This window comes from Mastigoproctus giganteus, chromosome 10, assembly GCF_048544385.1.
Source record: "Mastigoproctus giganteus isolate SK-2022 chromosome 10, ASM4854438v1, whole genome shotgun sequence".
Taxonomy (NCBI): domain Eukaryota; kingdom Metazoa; phylum Arthropoda; class Arachnida; order Uropygi; family Thelyphonidae; genus Mastigoproctus; species Mastigoproctus giganteus.
The window spans coordinates 203,501,616-203,522,159 of record NC_143584.1 but is presented as its reverse complement, the minus strand read 5'-3'; the positions used below and the strand labels follow the sequence as shown (position 1 = coordinate 203,522,159).

General features: G+C 35.2%; 1 protein-coding gene across 1 annotated transcript in view; it reads right to left on the bottom strand.

Annotated features, from left to right (window-relative positions):
• btv (dynein cytoplasmic heavy chain beethoven) overlaps positions 1 to 20,544 on the bottom strand; it is a 696,240-nt gene that overhangs the window by 235,568 nt on the left and 440,128 nt on the right. The window contains exons 45-46 of the mRNA XM_090384033.1: positions 6,473 to 6,700; positions 962 to 1,099 (exon numbers count right to left, since the gene is read on the bottom strand). Of these exons, the coding sequence (XP_090240159.1) occupies positions 962 to 1,099; positions 6,473 to 6,700 (366 nt within the window). The remainder of the gene's footprint in view (positions 1 to 961; positions 1,100 to 6,472; positions 6,701 to 20,544) is intronic.

Below are 20,544 nucleotides of genomic sequence, written 5' to 3'. Positions count from 1 at the left end.
ATAGTTGCAGAATGGATATGTGGAAATTTGTCTTCAACTAGAGAGTAACACTGTTTGAACAGACCTCTACTTAGTGTAGTGGAAGCAAAAATTCTGAATAAATTTAAAGGATTGGAAATGTTATTAAAACAATGGGCATTTACCTTGATCAATTCCTGCACCCCCCCCCCCCAGGTTGAGGTAGGTTGTTTAAGTGCCAAAGAATAATGATTTTTTATTTATTTATTTATTTTTTTAGTTTCTAGGAGGAAAAACTGTACACCGTTGCCCAAGGCTATCCACAGCTCCTAGTGGAAAAGCATTTCAAAGTAAGGCATCTTCAAAATTCATTGACCTTATTCCAAAAAGAGAAATTGGGTAACTTTCACTACTCTCTATTGCAAAGATGACAGTTTATGTTGCAAGCATTTTGTACAGATATTTCAATGAGAACTGTTCTACTGAGCTGGAATAAATAAGTAATTCTCCAAATACCTGTCCTATACAACAGTAGCCAGAAGGATTGATATCTAATTCCCAACTTTTTTTTTTTTTTCATAACCAGTTAAAAAATCAATAACTAAAACTCAATAAATGCAGTTGTAGTTCCAACCTAGAATGTAAATAAGTAAATTACATATTTCAGCACTGCTTCCTAAGCAATCAAAGAGAATTACTCAGGAAGTGTATGTACTAATTCCTCCCACTAGAAGCAACAATTGACTAATTTTCATTTCATGGAACTACAGTCAAGTTCACTTATCTTCTATCCACCCAATCAACAAAAAGAATCAGAATGTGTTCTGAAATGACCAACTATACAATTCTTATCCTGAAAAAAAAAAAAAAAACAGAAATTTGATTAATACTGACATTTCTTCTAGAGTCCCAACAATTGAATTATTCAAGTAGGATATAGTACTATAATTTTAAATCTTTTACAAATCTTTTTTTTGGGATTATAAATACCAAAAAAACTTACAGTCATACTGGAAGTAATTTGTCGTAGAGCATCATCAGCTTCTGCTTGCTTTTCTGCTAAAAGTTTACTTTGTTCAGCAGCCTCTGAGTTCAGTTTATCCACTAATTCTCTAGCTTCATTAAGTTTTGATACACCGGCCTGCAACCAGAATTTTCAAAGATAGTTACATACAGGTTGATTGTGAATTGCAATTGAAGAGTTTATGCCAAATATCTTATTTCATTTTTTCATTCCACATTAAGTCAAAATAAGATATTTATAATAATACAGGTAGTTTTCAACTTTACGAGTTAATTTGTCCCTAGCACGCACTTGTAAAGCAGGAATTTATTTCTCATAGACATAAGGTTAAAAATAGGGGTTATGCTCTCAACAATGAAATTAGTTACTTAATTAGTTTATGTTTAAACAATGATTAATTTATTGAAAGAAATGAAAACGTAGCCTGTAAAATCAAGCAAATTGCAATAATAGAGAAATTATTTATGACTTACAAATGTTAAAGAATGTTTATTCTTCATCATCATCATTGAAAAAATGTACACTCGTTGATCACTCATTATTGGCTCGGCACTTGTTGATTTGTTGCACAAGGAGTCGTCTTCTTCAGAAATGCTTCAAGAGGCATTTATTTCCAAGATAATCTTCTCTTTTCTTTATAAATTTCAATAGCATGCATAAGCATTTTTTAAACGAACGCACAAATTGCAACTAACATGATTTGCATGGAGTAACAAGTTTATGAAGCTTAAAAAAAAAAAGAATGGAGAAGATACTGAAAATTTATTTATGTTTTTTATATGATTGAAAAGTTCAGTAAAGAGCAAACACATTTCACCATAATAACGTAAAAACCCACACAATTCCAGCTATCAGTAGGTATTTTCACAAATGCAATAACATCGTGTTTACTACCGTTTATAATTGCTTGCAGTAACAGAAAAGCCCAATAAACCAGAAAGTGCAAATTGTTTTTATTGTTTTATGGTAGTGACCTCCAGAAATGTGCTTTATAAAAATATTACAAAGCCGTTCAAAATTGGTTCTTATAACATATGATAACGATAAAAGTGTAGTGCATTTAATGACTTGAACTGGTAACTAATACAACAATTTACACTATAAAAACGACCTTTTAAGGAGTTATATAGCGAAAATTCGAACTTCTGAGATCATGGAATGAATTACCAAAAAACGATGTGTTATGGGTTCACATTAAGATATTTTTTGCGATACGATGGTAACAGATTAATATCGTAAAGCGGAGTACACTGTATTGTATAGCTACACGCGTGGTTTGAAATGTGGTATTTATGAATGTTTAACATTCATTTTTTCAATTAATGTTCATATTTTCGATTTTGTTGATACTTGATATTTGAAAAAAAAAAAAAAAAAACTAAAAAAACAAACTTGTAAACCCGGGAACTCGTAAAGCGAGAACTGCCAGTATTTATAACTTTCTAAATTTTTTATTGCGTTGCACTATGGTGTAACAGGTTGCAGCATTATTTATATAGAGAAAATACTGTTCACTGTAAAAATTAAAATCAGGATTGACTTATCAAAGAAATGTAGAATAGGTTTCAACTAAGGAACATGATTACGAAAATAGTGCACATATTCACAGGTTCTGAATGACTTCTCTTATTAATAAATAAAAAAAAAAAAAGTAAATTGCAGCCATTATCAACCCACTGCAGGATGGAAGCCTCCTCAACAATTCATGCTGAGGGAAATGGACCATAATCTGCCACGCTGGTCCAGTGTGGGTTGGCAGATCGATCGTACTCAGCAGTCAGGGGCTTGAACCCCGGTCTACTCAAAGAGCGTGTGCTACTGCACTCCCGCTCCTGACCACTCGGCTATGGAAAACCTTCTTATTAATAATGATTGTAATATGTACAGTCTCTCCTTGACTTACAACATATGCAACTTATAACAAATCGGACTTAAAATGGTCATTTCCAGAAAATTTTTTTTAAATATTTTACACAGTTGTGATGCTGCCATATGACTACCTCCACTACCTGTGCAGTGGTATTAAAGGGCACATCCACACAGAGAGCCAAGAAATTGCCCAAAATTATCAATTTCGAGTTAGATGCATTTTTTCCCTCTAACAGTTAATTCTATATATCTGAATTCAAAACCCATCTATATATGTGTGTAAATCATGCCTACAGGGACAAAAAAATTGAAAAACAACATTCTGCTTCGAAGCCTAGCAATGAACTGAGACAAAATACGAATTCCAAGTGTATTAATTCTCATCCAGGAGACTTCTAGCAACTTATTTAATGCATATAACATGAAATATCTGATCAAATGATGACAACACTGACACTCTTAGACAGTGGGTGTTTGAAAATTATATGTGCTGTAAATAAACAGATTTTAGAGATTTGTAAAACTAAACTAATAAAATATAAAACTAATAAAACATAAAATCTTCTTCTTCTTGGATTTCTCCATTGCATGAGTTATCCTCAACCTAATTTTTTTTTCTTTCTTTTTTTTTTTTTTTTTTCCCTGAATTTGAAAACACATCTATTTGCATGTGTAAATCATGCCTTCAAAAAAAATATGACATAAAAGAAAAAAATAGTTTAAAAAATAAATAAACAAACAATTAAATAAAAAAATAAATACACAAGCAATTAAATAAAAAAAAAATAATAAATATGTTATGTACGTAAAAAGTGAGCTCATGTCTGACTTACGACTGAACTGACTTACAATGTGATTGCTGAAACGGAACTCCATTATAAGTCAAGAAGCAACTGTAATTTATATTCAGTCTAGTTAGACATAAAATGTGCTTATTTTGAAACAAACACTTAGTAAAACCATGAATGATTAGTTCAGGGATGAATAAATATTACTGATGATTTGATTTCATCAGTCATAGCTAAAACTCATCGTCCACAAAACTGTTGAATATAACCTATACAGTAAATATGGTTAATGAAGGAATCAAGAAATACAGATAATACAGTTTTAAATTGAAAAAACAAGTTAGGTAACACATAACTGCATTACATTTCAGGACTGCATGATTATCAAATAAAATACCAAAGGAATTAAAATTTCATAAATTCAAGAAGCATTTACCAAAAATTAATATAAATGTTGGTATAAAAGTCCATATTCTAAATAAGTCTTGAAATTTGGATAAGAATCAGCATTATTGTTCCAAATTTATGGAAACAGTTCTGCAAGGTGGGGGGGGGCAGAAGTGGCTCTGGAATCTGAATTGAATCTACAGCCTTCCGAGGGTTTAATATGTGCAGAAAATTTGGCGTTTACCTGACTTTTCCTTCTTGAGTAATGCCTGAACATCTGAAATATATTTATTTATATTAACTGTTTTTTTACATTAAATGGTTAATTAAATTTCATTTATAGTACTTAATTGATTCCATGGAGGTTGGTTGTTCAACAAAACAATGAATACTGAGGGCCAATTTACCATAAACACTATGCTATAAATAAATAATTCCTTCCTTCCCGACATCCAATATCAGAGCATATTTTTATATTGCCCTTTTTCAGGAGTTTCTGGCTCCATAAATATAGTACTAGCTCTACCATCATCTAGTCCTTTAAAATACAGTATTTAGATCACCAGAAGAATAATAAAATATTTAACAAAACAATTAAAATTAGGCTTACCTTCAATTTAAGTTTCAGCTAATGTGAATAGGCTTTAAAAGTTATTTGGATGAATTCCAATTTTCATCTCTTTAACCTAAAAAAGGACTGATCTGCAGAGTTTTCTGTGTTTTCTCAGCGCTATATGTGGCTACATCTTTTTTTTGGAAGCGAAAAATTTCACTGGTGATAATTAAATGGAATACTTTGTTTTTTCAGCACATAGTTTCCTTTAACATCTTACAGAATTCTCAAAACTTCTACTAACTTTACCACTTTGATCATCAGGATTGGATCATTTGGATATTTCTTTTTTTGCCTCTGAATGCTTAAAAAACTGATTCAAGGTCCTTTGTTTTAACCAAGTATGCATATATACACAAATATTTGCAAGCATGTGCGTATATGCAAACACACATCTTTTTTCATGTGAGGGGCTAAAGGGAGTATCTAAATATGTTTTGAAGATTTTTTTATCAACAACAATAGCAAGAAATTAAGTCTCCTGCATTATCTGCAATAGCAGAAGTATTATGTATCTAAGAAATAAATTCAGTTCGTCCAGTAAAAGCAGTAGCTAAGTATATTTAATGACAGCAGCTTTCGAGATGACGAATCTCTTCATCGGCTGTAGAAGTACATACATACATGAATGTTTTGATAATTGAGAGCTATTAAGTGCTCAATATTTCTATATTCTATTATATTATGAATCAACAGGGATTACCTTTCTTTTAGATATAGGAAGCTTCTTTTCCAACTCTCCCAGTCCAACTCGCTAATAATTCTTGGGGATGGCGATATTAATTTTGCAAAACATGTGGGACATCTTCCCCACTGTCAGAACCGTAGTGTTCAGACCGGTCTGAGGGATAATTACTCACTGCTTCCACCTGGTTTAGCCCTTAGTTTAGAGAAAGTGATGCTCAGTAAATCTTCCCAAAGGGAAAGATGCATAATATAATTGTCAATATGGCAATACTGCAGTTCTGGAAAAACTTGGCATAATCTTTCTAGTAGTACACAGATCATAATAATCTGTGTACTTTACTATCAGTATAGCCACACCGTCTTAGGTTTCAGATAGCTGGAATTTTTCAAAAATCTGAAAGGGTAAATTAAGTCCCAGTGTTTTTGGGTTTATGAGGTTCTACTGTATACTTCTTGCACTGGTATGCAAAGATGTGAGAGTTTTTTATATTCTTTGTATTTCTAACATATCCCATATGGTTGTTTATGGTGGTGTTCATCCCAGGATTTTCTGAATGGATATTTCATTTTTTGAATAAGTGTCAATAATTTTTTATGATTTTCCAGGATCCTGTAGACTTATAGTCAGTTCTCACTGTTTTAGTGTTTTCCTAAGTAAGATATTTTTCCTCAGTGCAATACTAAGGAAACAACAAGTTTCCTTGGTATTGCACTGAAGAAAAATATATGGTGCTTCGTCACTAAATATATGGTGAATTTCTGCTGAAAAATATTATTGCCACTCATCCATGGTAAGATATTACAATATCTTACCTGACAGCTGTTTCAATGGTATTACTACTACATGAAAGAGTGGAGCAATATCAAATTAATTCAAATTGATGAAAAAATGGTCATTGAGAAAAGTTTTATTTTAGAAGCAAATTTATTAGCGTCTATATTCAAAACTGTTCAGAATTATTAAAAGATAAGTAAGAGATATCCTCAATAACAGAATTAAAGCTAATTTTTAAAATAGTTTAAATTTATATATATTTATATGAATTTATTAGAGCAATAAAGGTCGAAAAACATCTGATGTCTTTCAAAATTCAAGATTTATAGATCTTAAAGTTTGAAGAAATTAATTAAATTAAATATACTAACCTGTAGATGTTTCTTTTTTCTTTGGATGCCTTTCTTTTTTTCTTTGTGCACAGACCAAAAATTATGGATAAAGTTAAGGTACTGACGAAGTGTTGGATTGTTTCTGCAAGAATTATGAATTTTCAAAAAGCCAGATAGCAAAGTTTCACCCATTATCTCAGGAAGAGTTTTATTACTACCTGTACTATCATCAGTAGGAAGTGATTCATTCAAAAGATTTAAAGGAACCTGAAAAATTAGCAGAAGTCAGCAAAAAATCTTAAATTATATTTTATAAAATGTTGAAAGAAAAAAAAAAAAAAAGAAATAAGAAAAAATGTACAAAAATAAGCAGAGAAGGAAATGGCGAAAAGATAATTGTTTGATAAGTGCTCTCTTTTTTAAGTTATTAAGTTGAGATAATTAATTTTATTGACAATTACACACTTGCTGATGATTTTCCCCAATAATTGAGTCGGTAAAGTGACTGCACTCTCTAAGCATCTTATGATCACTGTCAGATAACTCTTGGATAAAGAGAAACATCAAATTATGCTGAAAAACTTTTAATTAAATAAGAAGGAATAATGATATTTCATGTTAGTTATATAAAAATTGCTATCATAAATGTCTCTTAACATTTCGGTATCTTTTGTTATCTATAGAGATGTGTTGATTAGCAGCATTAACTACTAGTGACACACTGTAATATTAAAGATGGGGTCACTTTTTTAAGAGGCACTAAAAAAAAATTGAAGTCAACCCAAATGCTATTATTAACAAATTTTATAATGCTACATAATAGAAAAAAAATATATTCCTCTCTCTCTCTCTCTCTCTCTCTCTCTCTCTCTCACTCACACATTCTTGGTCTCGAAGTCAAATGGATTACTTGGACTTTTTGCTCATATTTAATTTTAACTTAAGAAATCACTGCTTTCTTTAGCATTAGCAGTGGCAAATGATGCAAGAAAGCAAACTTATACAGCATCAGCCAAAAAATTCTTCCCTGTTGTCTGATAATTTATATGCATCCCATGCACTTTTCTTCTCTGCCACGAGTTTCATCAGTTCATCTGACATCCATTTAGGCCTATACCTTGAAGGTTATTTCTTAGCTGGTATGAAAAGCCTAGTAACTTCTATGATTAATTCCTTGAACACTTCCCATTTAGAATTTGCTGACGGTAATATCATCAGAATAGAATTCAAAATACTGTACAGAATTTAAAATCTGTCTGAGACCACTGTATTCATCTTTATGAAAGCAAAAACTCCTCCTTTTACCCCTGATGGTAGCTACATCTTTAAGTAAATTCCAAGTCAATACACTGTAATCACTACCACCTAGTAGTTCTTTTATCTGCAGGTTCTTAATGCATGAATAATCACTGCTGATAATCAATCAAGGGTATTACTCCTTCTTGTTGCCTCTCTAAAAACAGTCACCCAATAAATCCACAAAGGTCTTGTTAGTCTGTGGGTGACCAACCCACAAGTTCCAGTCAATATCTGGAAAGTTAAAATCCCCCATTAAGACATTCTGATTTACTGGCTCATTATTTTTTTTACATGATGTAAAATATCGTATAGAAAAAATAAACTAGATATAGGTGATATTTAAACATATTAGTATTAGAATTTTCAAAATGATGCACAGAAAGTTTATACAGTGTCAGTCAGAAAAAAAAATTTTGCCCACCCCTTCTAATAATTTAACCAATCCTTCTCTAAATTTATTCAAACTCCCTACTTCCACGACACCAGGTGGAAATTTATTCCAATAATCAATTACTCTCTGTACATCTATTCTGCAACCATCCTTTTTTTTATTTATTTAAATTTATGACTCCTTGTGTAAAACATGCACCCCCTTCAAAACTTAACCAATAAATTAATTAATTCAAAAAATGGATGATTTAAAGTTTGGATAATTCAAAATAATTTTGAAGCCCCTTCAGCTTCAAATTATCCAAGCTTTACTGCACAAACAGTTTACTCTTTTGCAAGTATATATTTTTATAAATACATTTTTTGTGTGTGAGCTCTGAGGTGTACATATATACTCCACAGAGCCCACAGTTATCAAAATGTTCAGGAACTGATTTTGCATCTTTAAGCTGTGGTGTCATAGCAGCTTGTGATTTGTTGCAACATGTTCAATAATTCGCCCACACATAGCAATGCAGGAGTCACACATTACTTTGCAGTTAGTCTGAATTAGTACGTGTTGAATAAAGGGTGGTTTATGTGTTTTGTCACATTTTAAAAGGGGGATTTACTAAGCAACAAATATGCAGCAAATTTTCTTTCAAATAAGAGAAAAATGCAAAAGAAATCCATGATATTTTAAAAACAGCTTTTAAAGTAGATGTTGTGTGTCATTCACATTTTAAGACTTTTCATTATTTTGCAAAGTTTAAAGAAGCACAATTTTAAAGAAAGCAAATTGTCCATTAAAGATGGTCTTCACTCTGGCCACTCTTCAACTTCAAAACCAATCATTCAAATGCTCATGTTCGTGATCTGATCAAGAGTGACTGGCATTTAAATATCTGCAAAGTTGTTAATGGAATTGGCATTTCTTATGGTATGGGTCTATCAATTTTATAAAGTGCACTCAAGCTATACGGCCTGTTCTTCCAAGCTGGGAAGGCTGCGGCAAAGTTTTCTTTGGAGGTACGTTTGACCCACTGGTAAATGGCAGAAGCAGCTGCTTGTTGGCTAGAAAATCTTCTGCCACAAAGAGTATTCTTCATAATTGGGAACAATCAAAAGTCACTAGATGCAAGATCATTTTTTTTTTTTTTTTCCTTTGTTAGTTGTTGGCGCATCGGCTTCTGTGGCCATAATGCACCTCCCAAAGTTTTTGCATTTTACTCTGATCGAACCCACGACCTTTGGGTTGCCAGGCAGGAACTTTACCCACCTGGCTAGCCTGGTCGGCGATGCAAGATCAGGAAAGTACAGAGGATGTGGGATAACTTCAATGTCATTTTCTTTAAAAAAATTTTGAACATTTCCAGAATAATGGGGTGAGAGAGTTTTTATGAAAATAAATGTGATTCAGTCTGTGTGGACATTTTTTCTGAATTTTTGGTGGGAATTTTTTCTTCAGAACTTCTTCATACAATGTGTAAGGATTATTCCATCGAGATCCCAGGAAACAGCAACTATTATTTTTTCTTTACTTACAGCAACACAAAACATTTTGGGTAGTGGTGAATCAGTGGGCTTCCATTGAGTACACTGATGTTTCGTTCCTGGATTGAAAAGTGAAACCAATGTCTCAGACATCGTGACAATCAAGGAAAAGAAAGATCCATTCACTGATAAATGAATATTTAGTTTTCTATATTTATCAATGATATTGATGAAGGTATATCAGGCTTAATGTCCAAGTTTGCAGATGATACAAAGCTTGGCAGGGTTATTAATGACATCAATGGCAGTGTACTAAAGCAACAGGATCTAGAAAGGTTGGGTAGATGGGCTGAGAAGTGGCAACTGAAGTTTAACATTGACAAATGGGTAGACAAAAAAAGGGTTGTGCAAATGGGTAGAAGTAACCCCAGAGAAATGTACCAACTGTGTGGTACTACAATTAGGGAGGTAGAAAATGATAAAGACCTGGGAGTAATTATGCAGTCAGATATGAAGTTTTCTGAGCAGTGCAGACAGGTGGCCATAGCAGGTCATGGGGTATTGCCAATGATACACAGGAATTTTGCTAGTAGGGATAAGGAAGTGATTTTGCCTTTGTATAAGGCAATGGTCTGGCCATGCATTGAGTACTGTGCACAGGTCTGGAGGCCTCATTTTAAGAAGGATATAGAGTTGCTTGAGAGATTACAGAGAAGGGCAACAAGATTGGTGAGGGGAACGAAGGGGTTCTCTTACCAAGAAAGGCTTAAGTTCTGCAAACTGCAGTGTCTGGAGACTAGGCACCTGCGAGGTGATCTCTTTGAGATGTATAAGGCCTTGAATGGGTTATTTGTTATTGTTGTTATTTGGTTTATAGGAGCATTAGCAACTAAGGCCATATTGCTCCGGGAATATGCGGTGGTCATTCCCCGACCTTTCCGCATCCTCCGTATTTGGTGGTGATGGGCTCGAACCCCCAGTCTAATCAAGAAAGCGTGTGCTACGCACTGCTGCTCCTTCCCACCTGGCTACGGAGGTGCTGCCTTGAATGGGTTAAGCAGACTCAATTCTTGTGGGACTCTTCCTATTGCTCAGATTACAAACCTGAGGGAGCATAAATTCAAATTGAGGAAAGACAGTTGTAGAATAGATTTGTGGAAATTTGCCTTTAGCCAGCGGGTAACTGATTGCTGGAACAAACTTCCATCTGTTGTGGAAGTTGATAGCTTAAATAATTAAAGGAGGAACTGAACAAGCTTTTAGAGGGAATGGATGTGCGAAATGGGATTTTTTTTTTTTTTTTTTGGCTGATGCTGCATAAGCTTGCTTTCTTGCATCACATGCCTGTACTACTATTACATCACAGCAAAATCACTGCAAACTCTGCACCTTTCATTCAAGAATTTCTTGAAGCACTTTATTAATATGATCTGCTATATGTCATACTTACTGAATTTAGCTTGCTACGATATTTTGTTTCCCAAGCTTTTTAGCACATTAGAAAGGAACAGACTTGCAGTGATTCAGGAAATCATTCAGCACATGACTAAGGAACTATTAGCAAATCCAAAAGAAGACTATCAGAAATGTTTCCAGAAGTTGTGGCAGTACTGAAATTGGTTATATAGTGTAAAGGAGAATACTTCAAAGGAATTTCATGTGAATAACCATACGCTTCATCATTTCCAAAATATTATTTGCCTCTGAACTTTTTTGATCACACATATGTATATATATATACATTTTGAAGATCATTTCAAATTGTAAACACAGTTTATAATAAATGGCAGGAAGAAAACAGCTTTTCAAATCAGAAGAGAAAGTTGCATCAGCTTGTATCAACTGTCTGATTTGGGCTTACAAAAGATGAAATTGAATAAATTCCCAGGAATTTTGATCTAGAAGTTGGTTGCTGGATCCAAGCTGGATCCAGTAATACATAAATAGATGTAGAGCATATTACTGCATCAAACAAGTTACAATTAGGTTTTTTCCATGGTTTTTTGTCACTTTTAACTTAATATGATTTGATTTTGATAATAATTTCAATCTAACAAGAAAGTCAAAATAAGAAAAAAGAACAAATTAATATTTAAAATCATTTATGTAAAAAGTATTTATTTTTATAAAATTTCAGAATTAAACAAAGAAACTCATTCTACAGAGCCATATGCAATTGGAAATTCACTGTTTGTATCCCAAACATGTTCAGAAGACCCACTGCCACAAGTCCATGGCAATGAGATTATTTATTAACTGAACTGCCTCCTAGATATTACCATTCAGTCTGAACTGCTACTCTGTGGCTAGTTGTTGGTATCCATTTTAAAGCTGGAATGAATGGAGTCAGAAGCAGGGTATTGTTTCATTTTTTTTTTACATTTTATTCATTTGTTGATTGGCGGAACTCAGGGTTTCCCCCATTAGCTGCAGTTTAACATGATGTGGAGATAGCAGAGTAACTATGAAACTACACAAAATTATCTACAGAACAATCAACAATATCTGTAGTTCTATATACAATTTCTAACAGGTTAACACTCATAAAATACAAGAGGGATCATCTTAAGTAAACAACTTAACTAGCCAGATGGCCAGTAGAATGGCTAAAATATATTTAAATACATCTTCAGGTCGAACACAAGGTAGAGCAAGAAGTTAAAAATAGAGTATATTACTCAAATCTCAATAACAACTTTATCACAACACTCTCAGTGTGATAAGACATCAGAACATCAAAGCTAATTAAACATAACCATCGAAGCTAATTAAACATAACCATCAAAGCTAATTAAACACAACCATCAAAGCTAATTAAACATAACCATCAAATATATTATCAAAGTATATACAGCACAATTAATTAGTTTTAATATGCATGTACTACACTCAAACCTTACACAAAAGACATAAGGCTACAGTAATAATAACAGTGACATTACCAGCAGAATAAGTGACCTTAGCATAAGTTACTAAACCAAAGAATGAGTGACCTTAGCATAAGTTACTAAACCAAAGAATGATTGACCTTAGCATTAAGTGACAGCAGAGGAACTAAATCAACCTCCAACTAATACCCAGGAATTTAAAATTGAACCTTCACAGTCGACTTGCAACTTCCAGAAGTAAAAGTTCATAAGAAAGCAGACATTAATTATTACACATATTTGACACTAAATCCAGTCGGGGCATAAGCTAGAACACCCAAACAATATATACAGTATACTATACAACCATACATTAAGTGCAGTTCTCAGGGACCAATAGATATTACAAATACACCATATTCCTGTGGCTTCCAACAAGGTGAAAGTTCACAAGCACGAGTTTCCCAAGCAGTAAGTTAAAACCAAAACGATCAACAACAATACAATATTTACGCTATAAAAAATTACATCATTTATAACAGATATGGTAGAATATTTGCAATATTCCAACAATTACCAATTATACAACAGACTTTCTTGTGACTTCCAGACTAGGTGAAAGTTCATAAGCCACGCACCTACAGCTTCCAAACAAAGGCAAAAGTGCATAGTGGATCAGGTGCCTCCGTAGCCAGGTGGGCAGGAGCAGCAGTGCGTAGCACATGCTTCTTGATTAGATTGGGGTTCGAGCCCGTGACCACCAAATATGGAGGATGCGGAAAGGTCTGGGAATGACCACCGCATATCCCCGGAGCAATATGGCCTTAGTTGCTAATACTCCTAAAAACCAAATAACAACAACAGCATAGTGGATCAAAATGCACAGCGTAAACAGAACAAAAGATGCTATCTACTAGATTCTAAGCAGAGAAACACGAGCAGTCAAGTATATCATGAAGATGCATGTTAGGAACAACTTGTGTTATCAGAGTTCAGAATAACCATGAAGTTCTCATTCAATTAAGGAGACACTGATTGATGCAGAAACTTTCTTCTTTTAAAAGATCTGCCAGCAAAAGAGTTTAAGATGATAAAAACATTTTCTGTTTGCACCAAGGCACTCTTCACAGCCGGGAAAAAGTTTGGAACTGATGACCCCAGTTCAGTCCTAAGATCACAATAAGATGGACAATCAAAGAGAATGTGGTCAGCAGATTCAACAGCTCCACAAAGACAAAGGGGAGTGATAGAGAGACGAAATTTAAACAATTTTTTATTTAAATTAAGATGTTCTGTTAGAAGAAACATTCCATACAGACTCGGTGACATCCAGAGCAGATCCTTCTTGAGAAACTCTTTCACGTCAGGAAAAAATTCTCTCGTTACAGATCTGACTGAAGAAGACCAGTTCTGTTGCCACAAGGAGATAAAATGCGTACGCAGTCTCTTCTTTTCGCTATTTAAACTTTCCTCTAGGTTTAACTGAACACCACCAAAGGATAGATGTATATTCTTTCTCAAATGAAAAAAAAAAAAGGTATTTGTATTGTATATCTCGTACTGAATCATTTCAATGAAGGTATTTAAATGGTTTCAAAGAAAATACCTATACTGTGTTCAGTTTTCTATCTTAATGGCTGAGGGACAATGTGGCCCACAGCCATAAAGATAGAAAAATGCTGTGACAGAGATTGGGCTTACAGTTCTTTCGAAATTACTAACATTATCCACAAGTTAACCTAAAGTAAAAATGAATGCCATGTCGGTCTCAAATTATGCAACGAATGTTGGATCCACTCCCATCCCTTCCCCACCTGAAACATCAAAAAAAAAAAAAAAAAAATTTCATCATCAAAAAATTTTTTTTATCTGAAGTGAAAAAATGGTTTTCATCACTTCAGGCCTCAATATGCAAGGCAATTCTCTAGCATTATACAAGATGATGAAAATTATCTAATTCAATACATAGTATATCATTTAATAGTAGTGGCATGTGATGCAAGAAAGCAAGCTTATGTAGCATCAAAAAAAAAAAAAAAAAAAAAAAACATTTCACACATCCATTCCCTCTAAACGTTTGTCCAGTTCCTCCTCGAATTTATTTCAGCTATCAACTTCCACGATAGATGGAAGTTTGTTCTAGCAATCAACTACCTGCTGGCTAAAGGGAAATTTCTGCACATCTATTCTACAACTCTCTTTCCTCAATTTGAATTTATGCCCCCTCAGGTTCGAATTTTTTGTAAGCACGAAGAACCCCAACAGAATTGAGCCTGCTCAACCCATTAAAGACCTCATACACCTCAATCAGATCACCTTGCAGGTGCCTGGTCTCCAGATGTTGCAATTTGCAGGACTTAAAGATTTTCTTGATAAGAGAATCCCTTCGTTCCTCTCACCAATCTTGTTGCCCTTCTCTGTACTCAATCAAGGAACTCTACATCCTTTCTAAAATGAGGCCTCCAGACCTGTATGCAGTACTCAAAGCATGGCCTGTAGTTTGCTAGTAGTGGAAAGGAGGTGATTATGCCTTTGTATAAGGCAATGGCATAATCACCTCCTTTCCACTACTAGCAAAATTCCTGTATACCATTGACAACACCCTATGACCTCCTCCGGCAGCCTGTCTGCCACACTCAGAAAACTTCATATCTGACTGCACAATTACTCCCCATGGCTTTTTCATTTTCTACCACCCTAAGTGTATTACTACGCAGTTGGTATGTTTCTCTTGGGTTGCTTCTACCCATATGCAGTACTTTGCATTTGTCAATGTCAAACTTCAGTTGCCACTTCTCAGCCCATCGGCCTAACTTTTCTAGATCCTGTTGCAGGAGCACACTGCCATTATTGTCATTAACAACCTGCCAACCTTAGTATCATCTGCAAACTTGGATATTAAGCTTGATATACCTTCATCAATATTGCTGATAAATATACAAAACAACAGTGGGCCCAACACCGAACCCTGGGGACTCCACTAATAACATTGGTCTGCAAAGAGCAGCGTCCATTGATTGCCACTCTCTGTCTTCTCCCACTCAACCATCCTTTTATCCATTGTAGCAACTTGCACTTAATGCCATACTGCTCCAATTTGTATAGTAGTATTCCATGCACAACAGTATCAAAAGTTTTCCTGAAATCCAAGTAAATGATATCAAAATTATTTTTTGCATCTACTACAAAAGATCACATAGTAGTAGTAGTGGAATGTAATGCAAGAAAGCAAGTGTATGAGCTTATGCAACATCAGCCAAAAAGAAGAAAAAAAAAAAAAAAAAAAAATCACATTATTCCCTCCAAATGCCTGTCCAGTTCCTCCTTAAATTTATTTAACCTATCAACTTCCACAGTGACAGATGGAAGTTTGTTCCAGCAATTAACCACCCGCTGGCTAAAGGCAAATTTCTGCACATCTATTGTACATCTGTCTTTTCTTAATTTGAATTTATGGCCCCTTAGGTTCGTAATCTAAACAAGTGGAAGGATCCCAGCAGAATTCAGCACGCTCAACCTATTCAAGGCCTTATACACCACAATCAGATCACCGCACGGGTGCCTAGTCTCCAGCTACTGCAATTTGCAGAACTTAAGCCTCTCTTGGTAAGAGAATCCCTTCATTCTCTTCACCAATCTTGTTGTCCTTCTCTGTAAACGCTCAAGCAAATCTACATCCTTCCTAAAATGAAACCTCCAGACCTGTACGCAGTACTCAAGGCTGGTCCTGACCATTGCCTTATACATAGGGACAATCACCTCCTTTCCCTGCTACCAAAATTCCTATATACCATTGACAAAACCCCATGACCTGCCCTGGAAGCCTGTCTGTATTGCTCAGAAAACTTCATATCTGACTGCACAATTACTCCAAGGTCTTTTTCATTTTCTACCATCTTTAGTGTAGTACCACACAGTTGTTACGTTTCTCTGGGGTTACTTCTACCCATATGCAGTACTTTGCATTTGTCAAGGTTAAAACTTCAGTTGCCACTTCTTAGGCCATCTGCCCAAATTATCTAGATCCTGTTGCAGTACCACACTGCCATTACTGTCATTAACAACCCTGTCAACCTTTGTATCATCTGCAAACTTCGACACTAACCTGATATACCTTCATCAATATCATTCATAAATATACAAAACAACAGAGGACCCAACACCAAACCCTGTGGGACTCCACTAATAACATTAGTCCATGAAGAGCAGCACCCATTAATTACCACCCTCTGTCTTCTCTCACTCAACCATCCCATTAATTACCACCCTCTGTCTTCTCCCACTTAACCATCCTTTTATCCATTGTAGCAACTTACCCTTAATACCATTCTGCTCCAATTTGTACAATAGTCTTCCATGGGCAACAGTGTCAAAAGCTTTCCAGAAATCCAAATATATGATATCAAAATTATTTTTTGCATCCAGTTCCTTTGTAACCACATCATAATATCCTATCAAATTTGTGAGACAAGATTTTCCCTTAACAAATCCATGCTGTGTCTGAATTATTGCTGCAGTCTTCTCTAGAGGATCCTGCAATGCATCTTTAACCAGTGACTCCATTATTTTACCCGAAACAGAAGTTAAACTAACTGGTCTGTAGTTACTCATGTCACCCTTCGATCCCCCTTTGTGAATCGGGGATACATTTGCACATCTCCAGTCCGTGGGGACCTCCCCTGAGTCCAAGGATGCTCTCATAATTATAGCTAAGGGTTTGCTTAGATGTTTTGCCGCATTATGGCTAAGGGTTTGCTTAGATGTTTTGCCGACTCTTTTAATATAACTGGATAGATCCCATCCACCCCAGGTGCCTTTCTTATGTTTAACTTCAACAATTTCTCCTGAAGTTTGCTCTCAGTTATTACAAAATCATTATGCACCCTGCTACAATTTTATAACCTTGTGGCATTTTCAAACCTTAATAACTCCTCATGTGTGAATGTAGATGCAAAATACTCAATCAGTTTGTTTGCTATCTGAGCAGGATCATCAACAGTCGAACCATCGATATCAAGTGGAACAATCAGATTCATCCCCTTCCTTTTAGAGTTTATATAAGTAAAGAAATCCTGAAAAAGGCCTCTGAGGTTGGGCAAATTCATATTTTAGCTTTAAATCAGCTCACACACCAACCAAAAGAATAAGTATTTACTGTAACTAAAATATTTACATATTAAAATAAAATAAATATTTACAACAACTGCTATTATATTAAATTAAATTATATACATGTAAAAAAAACATTAAAACTGTGATAAAATTCTTGAGATAAAATACACTAAAATAAACCGGATACAAACGATAAAAATCTCTGGAGCTTTCGGAAGCATCAGCTTCCTTCCTCAGCAGTAACAAAACATCCTGCAGCACGTCCATATATAGCAGCATCAAATCTCCCCAGAGGATGCGGTTATCGTGGATCGAGCGCATGGGTTCTGGAACCGTAAATGGCTCGAGAGCCTACGAATCTGTTCATCCGACCACAATATTATGAATAGGGACAGAGGTATGCGTATGCATCCTCTGTTTGAAACTATCATCCTAAGTACGGATGAACGGTTTTGCTTAACACGTTCCTGAGCTATTTCCGCTTCCAGTTCAGACCATGCACCAACTACACCACGTGTATAAGTACCGTGAGCCTGTTATATATGGACGTGCTGCAGGAAGTTTTGTTACTGCTGAGGAAGGAAGCCGATGCTTCTGAAAGCTCCAGAGATTTTTATCGTTTTTATCTGGTTTATTTTAGTGTATTTTATCTCAAGGATTTTATCACAGTTTTAATGTTTTTTACATGTATATAATTTAATTTAATATAATAGCAGTTTTTGTAAATATTTATTTTATTTTAATATGTAAATATTTTAGTTACAGTAAATACTTATTCTTATGGTTGGTGTGTGAGCTGATTTAATGCTAAAATATAAGTAAAGAAATCCTTGCTGTTTTTCTTAGCACTTTTTGCCAAAGATTTCTCGTAATCTGCCCTTGCCTGCCTAACCTCCTTTGTGACTTGATTAAAGACTAGCTTATATCTGCCATAGGCTTCTGAGTCGCTTGATAATTTATATGCATCCCATGCATTTTTCTTCTCTGTCACGAGTTTCATTAGTTAATTTGATAACCATTTAGGCCTAAACCTTGAACAATATTTCTTAATAGGTATGAAACTTTTAGTAGCATCCACGATTAATTCCTTGAATGCTTCCCACTTAGAATTTACTGTTGGTAACATCGTCAGTTTATCCCACTGTACAGAATTTAAAAACTGTCTGAGACCACTGTACTCACCTTTATGGAAGCAAAAACCCTTTCCTTTACCCCTGATGGTAATTATATCTTTAAGTAAATCCCACATCGGTACAGTGTGATCACTGCCACCTAGTAGTTCCTTTACCTGCAAATTCTTAATACACGAATGATCACTGCTGATAACCAGATGAAGAGTATTATCCTCTCTGGTTGTCTCTCGAACATGCTGCTGCAGAAAACAATCATCCAATAAATCCACAAAAGTCTTACTAGTGTGTGAGTGACTAACCCACAAGATCCAGTCAATATCTGGGAAGTTAAAATCCCCCATTATAAGACATTCTGATTTACTAGTCCACTCTGTTCATTGTACTCATTCGAGTCATTAGGCCTATAATACACTCCTACTCTTATTCTTGCTTTCGCAGTGCTTATGTCACACCAAACTGACTCAACAGTTTAGTGTGACATAATGTTTCAACAGTTTGGTGTGATATCAACCGGATGCACTTCTTTTGATTTTATGTTTTTCTTAATTAACAGCATAACGCCTCCTCCCTTCCTATCCTCTATCCTTTCTGTACACATTGTACTCCCCAAATTCCAGTTCTGCATTCCTTATATCTGTGTGACACCACGTCTCTGCTGTCCCAACAATATCCGCCTTTGATGTCTTGACTAACACTTCAAATTCATCAAATTTATTTACTATACTTCTAGCATTGGTGTACATGTACCTATCCTTATTATTAGTTACCCTAACACATCCCGTATACCCACCTGTTTCACGATGACTACCATCAGTCCCTGAAACCCCCAGCACCCCTTGCTCCAGATCGCTACTTATTTTAATAGAAGTTGTGCAAGAATCACCTTCACCTCTGGCTGCGGTTACTTTTAACCTTTTAGTCTGTGAATCCCTCCAAGCTAGCAGTTTTTCGACCCACCTAACACTGCCTCGACAGCATCAGCAAATATTCTTGCACCCTCTCTATTTACGTGTATCCCATACCTGTAGAAGCAGTCTCTCCTGTTAACAAGCACAGACCATGCTGAAAAAAATTCTACCCCTTGAGCCTTGCACATTCCCTCCAGGGCCGAATTGATTGACAAGGCTCTAATCATGTATTCCCTCCTATCGTGTCTGGGCAGAATTGCAGACACTTTCAAATTTAATCCTGACTCACGACTTTTTTGCAACATTGACCTGTACTTGTTAAGTAAATCTGCTGATCTCCTACTCTTAATGTCATTAGATTGGTGCCAATGTGTACAACAATATCACCTTTTGTGCCCTTAAAAGATGATATATGCTTTACAACGTCATCAACTTTTGCCCCTGGCAGACATACCCTGGTCCTGTTCCATCTATCCTTTTTACACAATATATTCCCCGTCTCCCTGACAATAGAGTCACCAACAATAACTAGTTCCTTTGAGACCAGCGCATTCTGCCTTGGAGATTGCCGCTGTGTTGCCTGATGCCCAGGAGTGAGCTCTGGCATTGAGTTGGGCAGCTGAGAGCTTGACGGGCCCCTCATATTAATTTCTTCGAGGGCATCTACCCTACACCTCAACCTCTGATAGACGCCCAGCAGAACGCTGAGTTGATGCCTAATTTCCAGACACTCTCTGCACCTGGCACACACAAAGACATTATGTGAGACATCAGCTGTAATTCAAAAGGCAGTGATAATCATACATTTTATTATGCAAAAATTACCGCAAATGTATCAGTTTTCATTATGCATAACTGTAATATCCAAATTTATTTTTGAATTCAGTTTTGAATATATATTCTTTAAAAAATTTAAGAATAAAACAGAA